Source organism: Gasterosteus aculeatus, chromosome 7 (assembly GCF_964276395.1).
Source record: "Gasterosteus aculeatus chromosome 7, fGasAcu3.hap1.1, whole genome shotgun sequence".
Lineage (NCBI taxonomy): Eukaryota > Metazoa > Chordata > Actinopteri > Perciformes > Gasterosteidae > Gasterosteus > Gasterosteus aculeatus.
The window spans coordinates 10,280,937-10,298,691 of record NC_135694.1 but is presented as its reverse complement, the minus strand read 5'-3'; the positions used below and the strand labels follow the sequence as shown (position 1 = coordinate 10,298,691).

General features: G+C 39.2%; 2 protein-coding genes and 1 pseudogene across 6 annotated transcripts in view; all 3 read right to left on the bottom strand.

Annotated features, from left to right (window-relative positions):
* The window catches only part of LOC120822520 (immunoglobulin kappa light chain-like), a 73,654-nt gene extending 70,281 nt beyond the window's left edge, over nucleotides 1-3,373 (bottom strand). Inside the window, exons 1-3 of one of the 5 annotated variants that reach the window (XM_040182291.2) lie at nucleotides 1,741-3,373; nucleotides 314-1,021; nucleotides 26-64 (exon numbers count right to left, since the gene is read on the bottom strand). In XM_040182291.2, the coding sequence (XP_040038225.2) occupies nucleotides 26-64; nucleotides 314-1,021; nucleotides 1,741-1,828 (835 nt within the window). In that variant the 5' untranslated portion in view covers nucleotides 1,829-3,373. Of the gene's footprint in view, nucleotides 1-25; nucleotides 152-313; nucleotides 1,022-1,740 lie in introns of all 5 variants that reach the window. The other 4 variants (XM_078105683.1, XM_078105682.1, XM_040182289.2 and 1 more) reach the window with 4 other exon arrangements.
* A 330-nt stretch (nucleotides 3,374-3,703) lies between these two features.
* On the bottom strand, nucleotides 3,704-6,196 carry LOC120822656 (immunoglobulin kappa light chain-like; annotated as a pseudogene).
* Nucleotides 6,197-11,379: 5,183 nt separating this feature from the next.
* LOC120822523 (uncharacterized) lies at nucleotides 11,380-13,720 on the bottom strand. The gene is made up of 5 exons (XM_078105689.1): nucleotides 13,599-13,720; nucleotides 12,768-13,469; nucleotides 12,483-12,608; nucleotides 12,195-12,238; nucleotides 11,380-12,086 (listed from the first exon to the last, which is right to left on the bottom strand). The coding sequence occupies exons 1-5, from the start codon at nucleotides 13,690-13,692 to the stop codon at nucleotides 11,967-11,969; spliced, it is 1,086 nt and encodes a 361-aa protein (XP_077961815.1). The 5' UTR covers nucleotides 13,693-13,720; the 3' UTR covers nucleotides 11,380-11,966.
* Nucleotides 13,721-17,755: the final 4,035 nt, after the last annotated feature.

Sequence of the window (17,755 nt, the reverse complement as noted above, 5' to 3'; positions counted from 1 at the left end):
GCAAGATACAAACATCTATAGTTACCTGTGCTTTGGCAGCTGTCTGTCTTGTTCATCATGCACACTGAAAGAGACAGTAAAACAACTAGGATGGTGATGAATACCAAAGCTCCACTTAAGAAATAGACGATGAAAGGAGAGACCAGCTCATCTGCAAAAGGATAGAGGACAGAAACATGTCATCAGGACAAGATGGTCACCCTCGTCTGCAGAGTGAGAAACTAGAAAAGAAGCCTCCAGCTTTTATCTTTAAGTCAAGTGTGATTTAAAAAAACAAACAGCCATTCATCTGATGAGCTGGATTATCACTTACCCTCAATATCCAGTTTAGTTCCGTTTCCAAACAGAATGTATCCACACGAGGCAACAGCACAGTAGTAGGTTCCAGCATGGGACGGATTCAGGCTCTCCAACGGCAGGTTGTAGTCACAGGTGTGTGTTTGTGTGTTGGGTTTCCTCTCACACTGATCAGTGCTGCCTCCATCAGTGTAAATGAGTCCTGGATGAGATTCTTCAGAGTCTTTGAACCAGTAAACACTGTGTTGTCCATCACAGGTCCCAGTTTGTACTGTACAGTTCAGAGTCACAAAGCCTCCTGGATTCATGGTCTCTGATGGTGACTGATGGAGCAAAGCTGGGACGGTCCAACCTGAACCCTGCACACTGACCACAGTGCCCTCAGCAAAAGTCAACAGAAATGAAGTGCTATGTGCACAGTAGTAAGTTGCTGAGTCTGAAATATTCAAATTAGTAATTGTCAAGTGATTATGACTTTTTTCATTATCCAGTGTGAAGCGTGGATTGTTCTCAAATTCATGATGAAAATTTTCCTTTTTGTTGTACGTATAGAAGTTAGAGATCAGCTTTGGTTGTTGGCCAAACATTTGCTTAAACCAGAAAAGCCATTCTCCACCTTTATTCTGATAGAAACATTCCAAAGTAATTTTGTCTCCAACACCGACTGATGCAAAACGTCTTGCTTGATGCACAGGTGACGACAATTTTAGATCAGTTGAATGAGCTGAAGTGAGAAGAGATATCAAGTAATTATAATTATTATATACAGTATAAATGATTATATATATATATATATATATATATATATATATATATATATATATATATATATATATATATATATATACATACAGTATATGATGTAAGCATTTCCAACAAAGTTACACAAAAACACAAGTCAAAAAGCTCAAATGTGAAGAGATACCATCAAAATATATTCATTTATTTCTTTAATGCAGTATATATATATCCATCCATCCATCCATTGTCAAACCGCTTATCCTATACACAGGGTCGCGGGGGGGCTGGAGAGTATATATATATATATATATATATATATATATATATATATATATCTTAAGTGTGAGTGTAAAAGATTAACAAATCGTAGCACTTAATTTGTACTTATAATGACACTTATCTATAGCAAATTGTAAATTGGCTTATTATATGAAATTGCACTTTCTTGTTTCTTGCTCTTCTGAGTTTATAACCCTGTGGTTAAATGCACTTATTGTAAGTCACTTTGGATAAAAGCGTAAAAGCGTGTAAAAGTGTATGTATGTATTATATAAATGATATGAAAAAGAAAAGCATTTTCATGAAAAGTTACTTAACCTTAACAAAGAACTTACTTTTATAACTTAAATGCATGTGTATGTATGTACAGTATATAAAGATAAGCATTTCCATGAAAAGTTAAAATACAAAAACCCAACTCACCCATTTTCCACAAGAACAACCATGTCACATAGACGGCAAACCTTGGAGATTTCATCGTGATCAAGTTCTCGCATTGAATGAAGATCATCTTAAGACTTTCTCCACTCTTCAGAGACAGACTGCGTTTGATTGGCCAACCTGATGTGACTCTGTGCTGAACGTCCTACTGAGGAAGCACTCTCCCTTCATAGAGTAAAGTTACGTTGAAAAGATTTTCATGGTGACAGAAGTGTCAAAAAAGAATAAAAAGATCTCAGGCGTATAGATTATTGCGCAATAATAACAACTTTAGAGTGGAGTCCAGTTTGGCTCAACATTGTCATCATTAATAGATACAGACACATCCGGCCCTTTGATTTGTTTTCAACATCAAGTGATAAAATATTGCGTATATGTTAAATGAAGAATGTCCTGGATTGCTTACTGAGTCAACTGTCATTCTGCTAAATTGAAGCTTAAAATAATTAACATCCCCTGCATACGAGCACAGATCGTATTCTGTTTCAAAATGCCCTTTGCAACTTTTTTATTCTCTGAATTTTTGTCCATATTTTATAAGTAACACTATAAATAGTATTTCAACAAAATGTTTTTTCTTAGTTCACGAACAATTACCATCAGTTGTTTTTTATAAGCTTTTAGTTTCATTGGCATAAGATTTTCATAAGCACTCCAAAGAACCTGTTTGTTTTAGAGGTCTTCGGCTTAAGGAGCTTCTATGTGGCTGCGAAACCCGTTGACATCCTGCTGAAAACCACAGCTGCTGCACAGATACAAAGATAAGGTCAAGGTCAAGGTCAAACATTCTTAAATACCTGAATTATTTACTGCCTTCATAGGAGGAACAGCAGTGTCAGAAACCCTTTGCCATTCTAACGTCTAGGCTGCTTTCTAGAACCACACTTGTTTTCTGATTAGACACATTTACAATATTTGTTGTGCGACAGCATTGGAGTTTTAAACTATGTTATTTATTGTGGTTAAGTAAATAACAACTTCACCTTATTTTCTCCTTACTCGGGTTGTATATCACCACAGAGCTTTGTCAGCTGACTTGTTATTTGTTACTTTCATCAGTCAAAAGCCTAACGTTGTCGTGGGTAAAAGTTGACATTTTGTCACAGGTTGTTTGTTTCGTTATTCATGTGACTCACAGGAAATTCTCTTCAAATGACTTGTTAGTCTTTAAAGTCAACTTAAACATTAGGCACTCAGCCAAAGACAGACAAACTTAAATGAACTTGAAGCGAATAGGCGTAATTTCGGGAGCAGGACTACGTCTTCAACACTGACCCAGTCTTGTCCGTTGACGCATTCCAAATCCCACCCTCCCCTTTTTCTCTCCCTCCTCTCTTTCTACCCTTTGCGTACGGTGCAGGAGGAGTTTGTTGTGCCCGGGCGCCATGGCATTCCCTCCGATGTAGCTCCCCACAACCCATCCGACCGACTGGACTGGATGGACCTACAATCCTATCTATAACTTCTCACATATGAAGCTGAGGCGTAAATTCAGTCATGAAGACTGGAGAAGCTAATGCCTGCCCCAGGGGCCCCCCGCTGTCTATGTGCCATAAGATGATAGAGGGCGGAGTCACCATATCTGTAAACTAATCGCATCAGTGCTGTCAACGTTAAAAGCTGTTCTCCTCTCTGTTGCTGTCAGTTGTCATTTCAGCAGCACCAGACGCAACCCTCCACCACCCTTGACACCTCCAATCAGCAAGCAATCTGGCATATGGAAAGAGTGGAGCGACTTAGGCACCATTTTAACATAGCCGGGTATTTACAGAAACTAATATTTCTGCCCCTCCGTTTTCAAAAAAGTTTCTGTTTATTTAAACCCGCATGAATACGGCCCCGGGCGCCATCATAACTATGTCAAACCTGTAGTCGGCAGTGTAACGAGAAGGATAAAGACATGCAAACAAATCAGAATTCGACGCTCACAAGACGTAAAACATTTTTAGTCGCATACTGTGACGTTTGACAACCTAAAACTCTGTTTGACCTAGTTCACACGCAAAAACAAAAACAGAGTTTTCAGAAATCTCCACTTTGGACGGAGTTTTTAGAAATGATCGTTTTCTGTGATAAAACCTCTGTTTTTGTGTAAATGAAAGGCCAAAACGGTATTGGTAAAGTATTGGGATTATATTATTGGATTAAAGGATGACTCATGAATTACACAAAGGTCAATTCTTAAAGCAGCGTTTGAATGTAAACTATGTTTTTTAGAAAAACAAAAAGATACAAAATAGTTAAATAAAGCTTGCAATGTGAACACATCCTGCTTACAACCAGATATACATCAAAGCATACATATATCTCATCTGTTAGAACCTGATCCTTCACACAGCTCTGCAACTTTAACAAACAACAAGACACCCAATTAATAACTGATCAATGCTTGAAAATAAACATTCCAGCATTAAAAAGAAATCTCCTTTGTCCTTGTTATATTTTACCTAACCAAAAAAAAACGCTTACCAAAACGCTCTGTAAGTTGCCATCTGTGTGTCCTGTGGAGGGAGCTGAGTTGCGTGATGGTGAAAAACAGAAATTCTATTCATTAAAAATGTATATTTATAGAATACAAGCAGTCAATTTACCTGAACATTGACAGCTTTTTTTTTACTCAGCTTGTAGACCAAAAAACCCAGTAAAACCACCAGGATGGTGGTGAATACCAAAGCTCCACTCAATAAATACACCAGGAGAAGATGGTCGCCCTCCTCTGCAGAGTAAGAAACCAGCAAAGAAGCTTCAGCTTTTATCTTTGTGTTCATGTCAAGTTTGATCGAAAAACAACAACTATTCATCTGATGAGCTGGATTATCACTTAATCAAACCTCAGGTAAAACAAGTAACTTACGCTCAAAGTCCAGCTTGGTCCGTTTCCAAACAGAATGTGTCCACACGAGGCAACAGCACAGTAGTAGGTTACAGCATGAGACGGATTCAGCCTCTCCATCGGCAGGTTGTAGTCACAGTTGTGTGTTTGTGTGTTGGGTTTCCTCTCACACTGATCAGTGCTGCCTCCATCAGTGTAAATGAGTGCTGGATGAGATTCTTCAGAGTCTTTGAACCAGTAAACACTGTGTTGTCCATCACAGGTCCCAGTTTGTACAGTTCAGAGTCACAGAGCCTCCTGGCTTGATGGTCTCTGATGGTGACTGATGGATTAAAGTTGGAATGTTTGAACTAGAACCCTGCACTCTGACCACAGTGCCCTCGGCAAAAGTCAACATATATGAAGTGCTAGATGCACAGTAGTAAGTTGCTGATTCTGAAATTTTGATATCAAAAATTGTCAAGTGGTTTTGACCTTTTTCATTATCCAGTGTGAAGCGTGGATTATTGTTGAATTCATGATGAAAAGTGCCATTTTGGTTGTACGTATAGAAGGAGGAGATCAGCTTTGGTTGTTGTTCCATCATTTTCTTAAACCAGTAAAGCCATGATCCAACATTATTCTGATAGAAACATTGCAAAGTAATTCTGTCTCCAACATCGACTGATGCAAAACCTTTTTCTTGATGCACAGGTGACGGCAATTTTAGATCAGTTGCATGAGCTGAAGAGATACAAAGCAATCATGATTATGTATTATATACATTTATAAATGTATACAAATATAAGCATTTAGGTTAGAAACAAGTTAAACACCAAAACAACTTTAAAAAAGCAAAAAGCATTTTTTTATACATAATATATATATATTGTATAATATATGACATATATAATATATAAACTGAAATGAAAAGAAACAAAAACACAACTCACCCATCTTCCACAAGAACAACCATGTCACATAGACGGCAAACCTTGAAAATGTTATTATGTTCAAATTACTTTGTTGAATGAAGATCTTCTTAAAACTCTCCACTCGTTAGAGACAGACCGCGTTTCATTGGCCAACCTGATGTGCCTCTGTGTACGTCCTACTTAGGAAGCACTCTTCCTTACATTTAAAGAGTAAAGGTCGGTTGAAAAGATTTTCATGTTTAAAGAAGTGACTGGAGAAGCATTGGCTGTCTATCTTTTTATTGTATGAATCATTTGGGAAAAATACATCCGAGATATTTACACTATTATTGAACGGCGACATTGTGTGGAATGAAGACCCTGTCCATTACAAGACCTCACACACTAACTCAGTGGATGTGATGTTATATTAAATGTATTGTTTACTGTAGATCTTGAAAGCGGGGCCAGCTGTTATTATTATTATTATCATTAGTCCTTTTGTCTTATTGTCCTCACGTCTCCGCGGCCAGACTGAAAATTCGAATGCAAAGGAAGCACGCTAGACCCCGTACATGTTCTCAACCAGCTACTGTGGGCCCATCGAAGACAGACATCACCGTCATCTCCGCCGCTGTAGAATGGAAATGTAACTACCATCGCAGCTGCCCATGACTTCACACGCTTTGTATGGAAAGTCAACCGTCCACATCTACGCAAATTGAAGCAGAGCAGCTTTTGCTGGCATCTGCGGTCCCTGATCTTCCACTGGGTAGCCCATTGCTTATAATAAGCAGCTAACATTCCGTGAAGCTTTTTCAGACATGCTGCCTCGTGCGGAAGGAGACCTGTTGGCGGCTCGCCAACCACCTCCCTCTAGGCACGTGACACAGTGACAGCGGCAGCAAGCAATCCGGGCGTGAGGTCCCAAAGTTAAACTACATCCTTTGCAAAATGTTAACAAGAGCTTGAGAAGGAAAGGAAAAGAGAAGAAGCAATGTTGCTATGCACATCATTCAGTGGGGAGGCACGTTTCTGTTGCTATCAGCTCGACATGGCATCTTCTTTGTCAGCCACTACTGATCCTGTAGACATGTGACATTGTGACAGACCAACAGTCAGTGTGGGATTCAGGATTTATGGCTCCAATAGAAACCTATTTTTCCATTTAGCTACAGCACGTCATGGTAGAAAAACTATGTACCATTTTGCTGCAGTGGCTGTCTTGAAACACGACAGACAGACCCAAGCATGTGGGGAAGAACATTTTGAAGCATTGATGAAGCAACGTCCTGCTCGTGAGCCCAGAAACAAAGACATGTTTTTTCCATAGACTCGGTTTTGTGGCAGCATGCAATATATACAACGTGCAGAATATTCAGTGGTTTCTTTGTCTCCACTGTATATGATGTCAGCGAAGATACCCGACCCCCCCCGCGTCATTGAACACTAATAATGAAGACAAAGTACAGCCTTTCGTACCTTGTTGCTTTACTCTACTCTGCTACTCCCGCGGCACTATTGGAGTTTGTAAAGCGAAATTGCATTTCCTTTATTTTCATTTAACACCTCACCCTCATTTTTTTAGAGTTGTCCTCACAAAATGGCTTTTTTTTGCTCTTGATTTGTGACTGGGCCAGTCTTCCCCTTCCTCGGTTTCAAGCTAGGACTGAAGTTTCCACCACTGGAAACCAGTTCACAGCAGTTAATACCTTTTTTACAGCAGCAGTCAGAACGAAGTTATGCACAGAGCTGGCTAGTTTGAAGGTTGCATGCCACACTTACATTTCTGGTTAGAAAAAGTTAATAATAGATAATAACATCTGTGGCGATTACAACATCGATCTTCTGAATCCTAACAAACTAACACCGATAGAGAAATTCATGGATGCAATGTACAGCAGAAGCTTGTATCCTACTATTACTAAACCTAGTCGAATTACAGTCCACTCTGCAACACTTATAGATAATATTTTTACTAATAACCTAATAGATAATATAGAAAGTGGATTATTATTAAATGATATTAGTGACCATCTGCCGGTGTTTGCAATCTACAGCGGTACACCTAGGTTGGCTGAAAGGAATGAAATGATAGAAAGGAGATTAAGAACGGTTGACAATCTAAACAAGTTCAGAAATGAATTAAGTGCACAAAACTGGAGAAAGGTTTATGAGGCAGAGGAGGTTGATTATGCTTATGATTCCTTCCTGCAAACTTTTCTGATGTTATATGACAGATGCTGTCCAATTCAGCAAAGCAGAAAACGAGCAAATCGCTCAGATAAACCTTGGCTTACAAAGGGTCTGTTGAACGCCTGTAAAAAGAAGAACTTCTTATATAAAGAGTTTATCAAGAATAGAAATAAGGAGAAAGAAATGAAGTATAAAAGATATAAAAATAAATTAACTGATATTATGCAAAATTGTAAAAAGGATTATTATTGTAAACTACTAGATAAAAATAAAAATAATATAAAGGAAACATGGAAGATCTTAAATTCAATTATAAGAAATTAATCGACCAGCCCTGGATTGCCAGAAGAAATTCTAGATAATGATAAGATTATTAATGACAAAAAGGAGATGGTAGAAGGCTTCAATAAATTCTTTGTAAATGTGGGCCCTAAACTAGAAGAGCAGATAAACCTACCTCAAGGGGGATGCGTAGCACATTATTTGGGCAAGAGGAACCCAGATACTATCTTTCTGAAAGACACCGATAAAAATGAAATGATTGCCATAGTTAATAACTTCAAAAAAAAACATCAAGAGACTGGAATGGTATTGATATGACAATAGTAAAAGAAGTCATTATTAATATAGCAGATCCCCTAGCACATATCTGCAATGTTTCACTTCAAACGGGCTTCTTTCCAACCAAAATGAAAACTGCTAAGGTAATTCCGATTTTTAAAGAAGGTGAAAAAAACCTTTACAATAACTACAGACCAGTCTCCCTGCTTTCCCAATTTTCCAAAATTTTGGAAAAAATATTTGCTACAAGGATGGACAGTTTCATAGATAAACATGGATTACTCATAGATAGTCAATATGGTTTTAGGCCAAACCGATCAACATCATTGGCACTCATGGACTTAGTAGAAGAACTGACAAGCACAATAGATAACAAAAAGATGGCAATAGGGGTCTTCATAGATCTGAAGAAGGCATTTGACACAATAAACCATGATACACTGCTACACAAACTGGAAAGCTATGGGATCAGAGGGGTTGGACTAAATTGGGTACAAAGTTACATAGGACAAAGAAAACAGTTTGTACAGATAGGGGATAAGAAGTCCACCTTAAGAAATATTACCTGTGGTGTGCCGCAAGGATCAATACTGGGTCCAAAACTATTTATTATTTATATAAATGACATAAGTAATGCTTCCAGGATCCTGAAAAATGTTATTTTTGCAGATGACACAAATGTATTCTGTGAAGGAGGGAACCTCGAACAGTTGTTGGAGGCGGTCTCGTCTGAGTTAACCAAGCTGAAATTGTGGTTTGATATAAATAGATTATCACTTAATGTAAAGAAAACCAAATTTATGGTCTTTGGTAAAAGTAACACACAAGCAAACACACACATTGAACTAATGATCGATAATATAAAAATCGAAAGGGTGTTTGAATACTCCTTTCTAGGTGTAATGATAGACCACAAGCTCAGCTGGAGGCCACAGGTCACTCGTGTACAATCAAAATTGGCACGATGTGTAGGGATACTAGTCAGAGTCAGACATATATTGAATATACAATCACTGCATACACTGTACTGTACACTGTTTGCCCCCTATTTGAGTTACTGTGTGGAAGTGTGGGGTAATACCTACAAAAGCACCCTACAGGCAATATGCACAATTAAAAAAAAAGCAATACGGATAGTTAATAAGGTGGGGTACTATGAACACACAAACACATTATTTCTGAAATTAAATATATTAAAATTTATGGACTTGAAAGATTTTAAAACGTTACAGATTGTATTTAAAGCAAGAAACAGCCTACTCTCAGGAAACATTCAAAGTTGGTTTAGCGATAGACTAGGAGACTATAATTTAAGAGGGAGACTGAAACTGAGGCAACCAAAGGTGCACTCTACACTCAAAAGCAGGTGCATATCGGTCTGTGGGGTGAAGTTGTGGAACAACTTACCAGATAAGATCAAAGATTGTAAACATATTGCACAGTTCAAAAAACATCTTAAATTATACACATTAGCCAAATATGAGATCTGTGAAAATATTAAGTGAAGGAAATTTAAATTGTATTTATTTGTGCGTGTGAGTATGCGTGCGTGTGTGTGGGTGAGAGTGTGTGTGAGAGAGTGTGTGTATGTATGTATGATATTAATCTTCAAAGTAATATATACAAATTGAGAATATGGATAAGAAAGGGGTGGGTATCTATAAGCTTTTGCTTCCCCCTACTCCTTTTCTTGAACAAAAGGTGTATTTTCTCATTTTGTGGTCTACGTCTATGTTGATTTTTAAATTTTTTATTATTTGGTGTCTACATGTTCAAGAAATAAAATGCTTCAAATCAAAAAAAATCAAAAAACCAAAGAAGCATGTTCAGCTGATGTCACGAAATATAATATAAATGTATAATATATAAAAAAACATGAATCACATGTTCATGGAAGGCAATTAAATCTGATTTGTACAGACAAACAAGCCCCAAAAAACAATTCCCTTTTTTAAATAAAATGTACTAATAGTCCATTGACTGACCTTATAGAGTACACATGAGGAAGTGCTAAGGTGACTTCATATTCATAGATGTGTTTTGAACTAGTCTGTGTACCACCAGGTAGGTCAGTCTTCAATCTCCCTGGTTTGTCTGGATTGCAGAGATGACACTTTGCAGCTCCTTTGACAATGTCTGATGTCAGAATAAACTACAGAGTTTCCACCGTATTTCACTGTAGCTTCAGTGGGCGGAGTGGCCAAACACACTGGCGCATAAATACGTTCATCACCGGTCTGCAAGACACCTCCTTCCTGATGGTCTTCAGAAGAACTATCAGTAGCCTCTGGAGAAACAAAGAGATAACTTTAGTTAACTCCAGTGACATCAGCATGGAACAGAACAAGAATCGTTCTCCAGAAAAGCAGCTGATCAATATGGTTTTAAATACCTGAGGAATATGTTCTCCAACTGCCATTGTGTCCATATCAGGATGAGTGTCACAATCCCCAGAATGATGTTCAGAGCAACTGAGCTCAGCTTGTTTGGTGACAGCATTGTCTGGTGATAAAATTAAATAAGCACTGATATCATTTTATAAATAACTAGCCATGCAAGCAGAGTGTTTTATTTTGTGTACTTCCAGCATATTCGCCCAAAACGCAAACAACAAAATCCATGAAAATTGTTTTGTTTAATTTAGGATACATTTCACTACCAAACAATATCACACTCCAATAGCCACTTCATTAGGCTGTAAACAATTACTATAAAAAATTGTGAAAAAACGTGACCTATCAGCTTCCCATGACGCCATTACTAGTCATGCTAATGCTACTGACAGTTATGGACGTGATTTAGGTGAGTGTGTTGAGACTCTTTGTCCTTAAAAAAAAAAAGGCAGCTCCTGAGGAAGCTATTGTTTGATTGACAGATGGTTTCACAAACTATCTAATGGTTTAGATTTGTGTTAAACTCTTCTTGTTCAGCAAAACAAATTAACCAGGCCAACGAGCAGTGGAGGACGCCGTGTTGTGTTTTTGAAGCATTGCTGAGTGGTGCACCCACACGTCTAATACTGTTTATGATAAGTGGAGCCAATGTGGAAGTACCTAGAACTTGCATTCTTTCTATGCCATCAGGGGATCTTGTGACAGACTACAAGGTTTCGTATATAAAAAAAGCATGAAAAGAAGGTTCACAGGCAGAGGATTTTTACTATTCATCATTGGGATTCATTACCACTGCACAAAATACAATCAAGTTATCACTTCACACTTGAAACAAATGGTAGTATTTCATTTTTACATATAACTTTGTGTCCAAATTAATTTTACATTACATTACATTTACACTCAAAAGCATCAGATGATCTGGAATATTTGTGTATTTGTGTGGTTTTTGAAAACATTCTTCTACAACTACCATCATGTTTGATTCAAGTTTAGCAAACACAGCAAAACACAGCTTTATCATACCTTATTACCAGTATCTTTCCTTTCCATCAAAAACAGCCTGGATTTATACAGTTTTCTCTCACATACAAGTATGAACATACAATGATTTAGCTATCGCATTTGCTAAAATGTGAGTTTGATGGAGATTTAACTTTTCCCCTCTGAATACAGTTAAATCAGTCTGAGTCGATTCCATAGCAAAGCCCTAAAAAAACACGTTGAATAGACAGTTGCTGCTTCAACACGTAGACACAACAAAGACAAAGTGATAAAATGACCTCAGCGTCTCATAAGCCTGCTTGGTACCCCTTTGATGCACGTACACTACTACAGCTTTATAGTTGAGTATGTGCATTCAGTCTCAAGGTTGTTCCTTTGTCTTCTAGATCTGCTGATCTTTTGTTCTCTTACCGCCGCATATTGGATGTTTGATTCGTTTTGTTCACCCTAACAAAAAAAGATAAACCACAATATTGTACATTATAGACAATAAAACTGTGTCCTGAATCACTACTGTGCCTGATTGCTTGAATGATAAAACTACAGTTATCTTACCTCTGCATTTGTTGTGGAGGGAGCTGAACATCTTGCATGAGACTCTAAAGGAGAAAGAAAAGTGCCCACTAGTGATGTGTCATTCATCCTCACAAGGACTCGGGAGATACCAGTCACCACCCTCCCTCCCCCCGTTGAAATGAACGAATGACTCGAAATAAAATTTACTGAACGAGATTCAAAGAACCGAGTCAGTGAAATGATCCGAATTTCCCACTAGTGCCCACACTATAAGAACATGTGAAGTGAGCGCACACTGTCAGACACACAAAGTAGTATTTACAATACCTGTTACTTCACAGCGGTTTCTCTTGTTCATCATGCAACGTAAGAGAACCAGAAGGACATTAAGGATGATGGTAAAAGTTAGAGCTCCACTCAAGAAATACACCAAGATACGAGAGTCCTTCTCATCTGTAGAGAAACAAAAACAGGAGACATTACACAGCTTAAATCTTAAGGGAAATACAACAGTTGAACAAAAAGGTCAAAATCATTATATTGGCTTTAGAAGTATTTTACTGATTATATGAATAAGAATGAATAACAAATCCTCAGATTGAAATGACTTACCTGGAAAGTTCAGCTTGGTCCCGTCTCCAAACAGAATGCGTCCACACGAGGCAACAGCACAGTAGTAGGTTCCAGCATGAGACGGATTCAGGCTCTCCATTGGCAGGTTGTAGTCACAGGTGGGTGTTTGTGTGTTGGGTTTCCTCTCACACTGATCAGTGCTGCCTCCATCAGTGTAAATGAGTGCTGGATGAGATTCTTCAGAGTCTTTGAACCAGTAAACACTGTGTTGTCCATCACAGATCCCAGTTTGTACTGTACAGTTCAGAGTCACAGAGCCTCCTGGCTGGATGGTCTCTGATGGTGTCTGATGGAGCAAAGTTGGGATGTTTGAACTAGAACCCTGTACACTGACAGTAGTTGTAGTAAAAAAATCCAGTTTGTGTGTATTACTGCTCACACAGTAGTAAGTAGCTGAGTCATTAATTTGCAGATCTTTTATCGTCAAGTGATTCTGATCATTTTCAGTATCCACTGTGTAGCGTGAATTCTTGAATTCAGCATTGAAAGTCGCTCTTGTGTACCTGTAGGAGGTTGAGATGAGCCTTGGTTTCTGTCCCAGAGTGTGTTTAAACCAGTAAAGCTTTGCTGCTGAACTGGCTTCATAAAAACATTTTAACGTCAAGTTTCCCCAAGTTTCAACTGATAGAAAACTATTCCCTTGATGAACAGATGAGAAGGAATCCAGGTCGGTCGTCTGAACTGAAGCGATACAAGAGACGAAGCGATTACACTTCATGATACTATGAATCAACACATCTGAAGCAATGCCATCAGGAGTGGCCACACACTTTAAAAGATTCAAACTGAAGTCACTAAAACACAACTCACCCATTTTCCCCAAGAACAAACATGTCAGATAGAAGATAAACTTTGCAGATGTCATCGTGTTGAAATGATTGTGTTGAATGAGAACAATCTTCATCCCTTCTACATTTTTCACTCACAAGACTGTGTTTGATTGGCCAACAAAAAAGTGACAGTACATCCTACTCAGGAAACACGATCACATGCTCACTGCCTCCTATTGAGGCAAATTAGTTTATTGAGCGACTTGTCCACATAATTAGATGTATATGAATGAAACAGTTTAAATCCGTGGAAAATGACAAATATTTGTATCAAACATTCATTTTATTTTGTATAGCGACAAATGGCAAATTACAAACTTGCCTCAGAGGGCTTTACAGTCTGTATTACATTACATGTCATTTAGTCACTCCAAAGCAACTTACAATAAGTGCATTCAACCATAGGGTACAAACTCAGAAGAACAAGAAACAAGAAAGTGCAATTTCCTCAAATAAGCCAATATACAATTTGCTATAGATGAGTGGCGTTATAAGTACAATTTAAGTGTTACAATTTGTTAGTCTTTTAACCGAGGTAGAGTCTGAAGAAATGTGTCTTTAGATTGCGCGAAAGATGTGAAGGCTCTCTGCGGTCCTGGAGTCTTCAGAGAACTCGTTTTTCCATTTCAGAGCAAGGACAGCAAAGAGTCGTGATCTAGTCGAGTGTGTTGCTCACAGTGAGGGAGGGACGAGCAGTTTTGCAGATGCAGAGCGGAGAGTGCGGGTCGGGATGTAGGGTTTCACCATGTCCTGGATGTAAGCTGGACCCGATCCATTCACAGCATGGTAGGTGAGCACCAATGTTTTGAACTGGATGCGGGCAGCCACTTGTAGCCAGTAAAGAGAGCGGAGGAGTGGAGTAGTGTGGGAGAATTTCGGAAGGTTAAAGACCAGTCGAGCTGCTGCATTCTGGATGAGCTGCAGAGGTCGAATGGCGGTAGCAGGGAGACCTGCCAGGAGGGAGTTGCAGTAGTCCAGGCGTGAGATGACAAGAGCCTGAATCAGTACCTGGGCTGCCTTCTGAGTGAGAAGGGAACATATTCTCCTGATGTTGTAGAAAGTGTATCTACAGGATCGTGTTGTCGCAGTGATGTTGGGAGTCAGGGAGAGTTGGCTGTCGATAGTGACGCCGAGGTTCCTAACGGTTAAAGTGGGCGTTAACAGGGAGATGCCAAAGTTGACAGTCAAGTCCTGGGTCGGAGAGTCTTTTCCTGGAAAGAGAAGTAGTTCAGTCTTGTCGGGGGGTAGATTTTCAGGTGGTGGACGGACATCCACTGAGAGATGTCAGTCAGACAGGCAGAGATCCGTGCAGCCACGTGGGTGTCCGAGGGAGGGAAAGAGAGAATTAGTTCGGTGTCATCGGCAAAGCGACTCAATTTTCTCATTGTTCTTTGTTGGATCATCATTTCTGGGAGAATTGCAGGCGCTTCTCAGCTCCTGTGTCTCCCTGGTCAATTTGTCAATCCGAGTGTTCACATTGTTCACAAATAATAAACAGTCTTGAAGTTGTTTTCTTGCTGTTGCAAAAGTTGCATGAACAGATCCCTTTGTTGACTCATTAGATCTCGTTCCTGTGAGAGCGACACCAACTCCTCTCCATTACTTTGGTTGCTGATTCGGTACTTCTTGGGTGGCATGATGTGCTGGGATTCTCTGCTAGGAAATCCTCAAGCTTCAGCAGATGAAAGTGGGCCGAGATTGTATCCACCAAAAATCTCATCCACCGCTTTCCACTAGTTTACTTATAAAACAGAGTTTCAGAGTGGATATTTAAAAAAATGAAAAGTTCTTAGGTTAAAATCAAAGTGTTGATAAATCACACACAAACAGAGAGCCCAGTGCAAAAGGAACCCTTGCTTGCCTCAAGCTTTGTGTTAACGGATCCCACAAAACCAGCTGAATCCACAAAAACGACAGTGAAAGTGAACAAACCGACACGCGGATTCTCTCCAGAGCGCCCTACTCTGCTTTAACTGCAGTTCTTTTCCTTTACACGGATTCCCTCTGACTGTCACCTCCCACTTCGTCTTACCTGCCATGGAGGAGCTAGTGCGCTGCTAAGGACTTGATGCCTTTCTGGCTTCATTTCTGTCACGGTGTGGTTTTATTTCCTGTCTTATTTTGTAGTTTTCTACTTCTTGTCTCCCTGGGTAACTTCACTTCCTGCCTTGTCCTGTCATCGTCTGTGATTGTCTCATTGTTTCCACCTGTGTCCAATCACCTGCACCTGCCTAGTGTTTTTAAGCTGTGTGTGTCTCGTGTCTCCTGTCATTTGTCGCGTCATTGTCTATCGTCTGGATTGTGTCTCGTTCCTGTCTGCCCCCCCATTTGAACATGTTGACTATTAAGTCTTTTTGGTTTAAGTCTGCATTTTGAGTCCTGCCTTCCACGCATCCCTGACAATTTCCATGTATGTTTAAGGGATGCTTCATCAATCAATGAAGTTCAATTCTCAATGCAGCTTTTGTTTGAAAACTATGAATTTTAGAAGAACATACAGACACAAAATACTTAAATAAAACTTGCAATGTGAACACATCCTGCTTACAACCACACAGACAAAACAATAAGAGAGCATAGGTTCATGAATAAACCTATGACTGGCATTCTCAAAGCATACAAATATTTCATCTGTTGACTACAAACCACAAGGGTGTATACAAAGATTATTACATCAGTAAACACGTACAGACTGCAGGCTATTTTTGGAGGAGTAATCAGCACATTAATAAATCTTCAGGCTCTCCATCGGCAGGTTGTAGTCACAGGTGTGTGTTTGTGTGTTGGGTTTCCTCTCACACTGATCAGTGCTGCCTCCATCAGTGTAAATGAGGCCTGGATGAGATTCTTCAGAGTCTTTAAACCAGTAAATACTGTTGTCCATCACAGGTCCCAGTTTGTACTGTACAGTTCAGAGTCACAGAGCCTCCTGGCTGGATGGTCTCCAATGGTTACTGGTAACGGTAAAACCTGAACAATGCACACTGACAATGATGCTAACCAAAATTTCTAATGTTAATAAATAGCAACTACTGCAGAAGTAAGTAGCTGAGTCTGAAATGTTCAATTCAGCAAAAAAAAACTGAATGTTATCATTTTTAGTATCCATTATGATACTAAAAATATTCTTGAATTCTCAGTAGGCTAAATATATTTTTACAGGCTGACTAGAAATGGGTCCGGAATTGAAACAATGAACCAATGGCTGGAATTCAATCATGCATTTGATTTGCCCGGTGGCTAACCATTTAGCTACCAAGAAAATTTTGACAAATCTTTAAACTGTTTTTCCTCATATAATGGAATGGTAGGATCATGTAATGTTTTTTTTTAAGTATTGTGTGAGTATTTCTTCATGTGAAGAAGAGTTAAGAATATTACTTTAGACTGTTTTAAATAGAAAACGTTGTTGCCCTTCTCTGAAATGACTATCTAGAATTACAAGAGGTCAAGCAAATGGCTTAGAAGATGTCAACATAAAAATGAATATTGATTCAGTGTTAATTTCGTCAACGAAAACTATGACAACATTTTTTTTGTTAACAAACCTTTTTTCCATGACTAAGACGAGACTAAGACGTGACGAAAACGATCTTAAAAAATAAAAACTATGACTAAATCTGTTCTAACTTTTGTTAACGAGACGAGACGAACATGTTGGTGGTTGACAAAGTCACAATACTTTTTCCCCCCAAATTTGCACGCAGCTAACAGACAACAGACAGGCAAAGTACGGCGGATATTAACGCATAATGGTGACGTCATCCACAAACCCAGAACGCATGCTCGCAGCGGTGGTTCTTGTGCACCGACTACGGAGTACGACTATTTTACGCTTCGGCGAGTTTGAATGTGCGCTTCCTTAGTTTAGGTCAGCTGTCTCGGTTTAGCTGACTGTTAGTAGGCTGAAGCCGCACTGCTTCAGAGAAACATGAAGACCCGTTTAACAGGCTGTCGGCCAGCAGAGATGCGGTTGCGGTGTCGGCCACCACGCGGACCTTTTATGCTCTAATCTCTGGCGACGGCAGGCAGCGTTTCCTCGGCTGGATAAGACGCTCCGTCACAAACGCGTCTAACATAATAAACTCATTGCAGGTTCTAAAGCCAAGAAAATAATGTATTGCACCGATTGTAGGA

What these genes read in the sequence shown, in the direction of transcription:
- LOC120822523 (XM_078105689.1), bottom strand. Translation starts at nt 13,692, where the DNA reads ATGAAGATTGTTCTCATTCAACACAATCATTTCAACACGATGACATCT. An exon ending in GACCAAGCTGAACTTTCCAG is followed by an intron (nt 12,609 to 12,767) that starts GTAAGTCATTTC and finishes GTTTCTCTACAG; the next exon opens with ATGAGAAGGACTCTCGTATC. An exon ending in CCTCCACAACAAATGCAGAG is followed by an intron (nt 12,087 to 12,194) that starts GTAAGATAACTG and finishes TTTTTTTGTTAG; the next exon opens with GGTGAACAAAACGAATCAAA.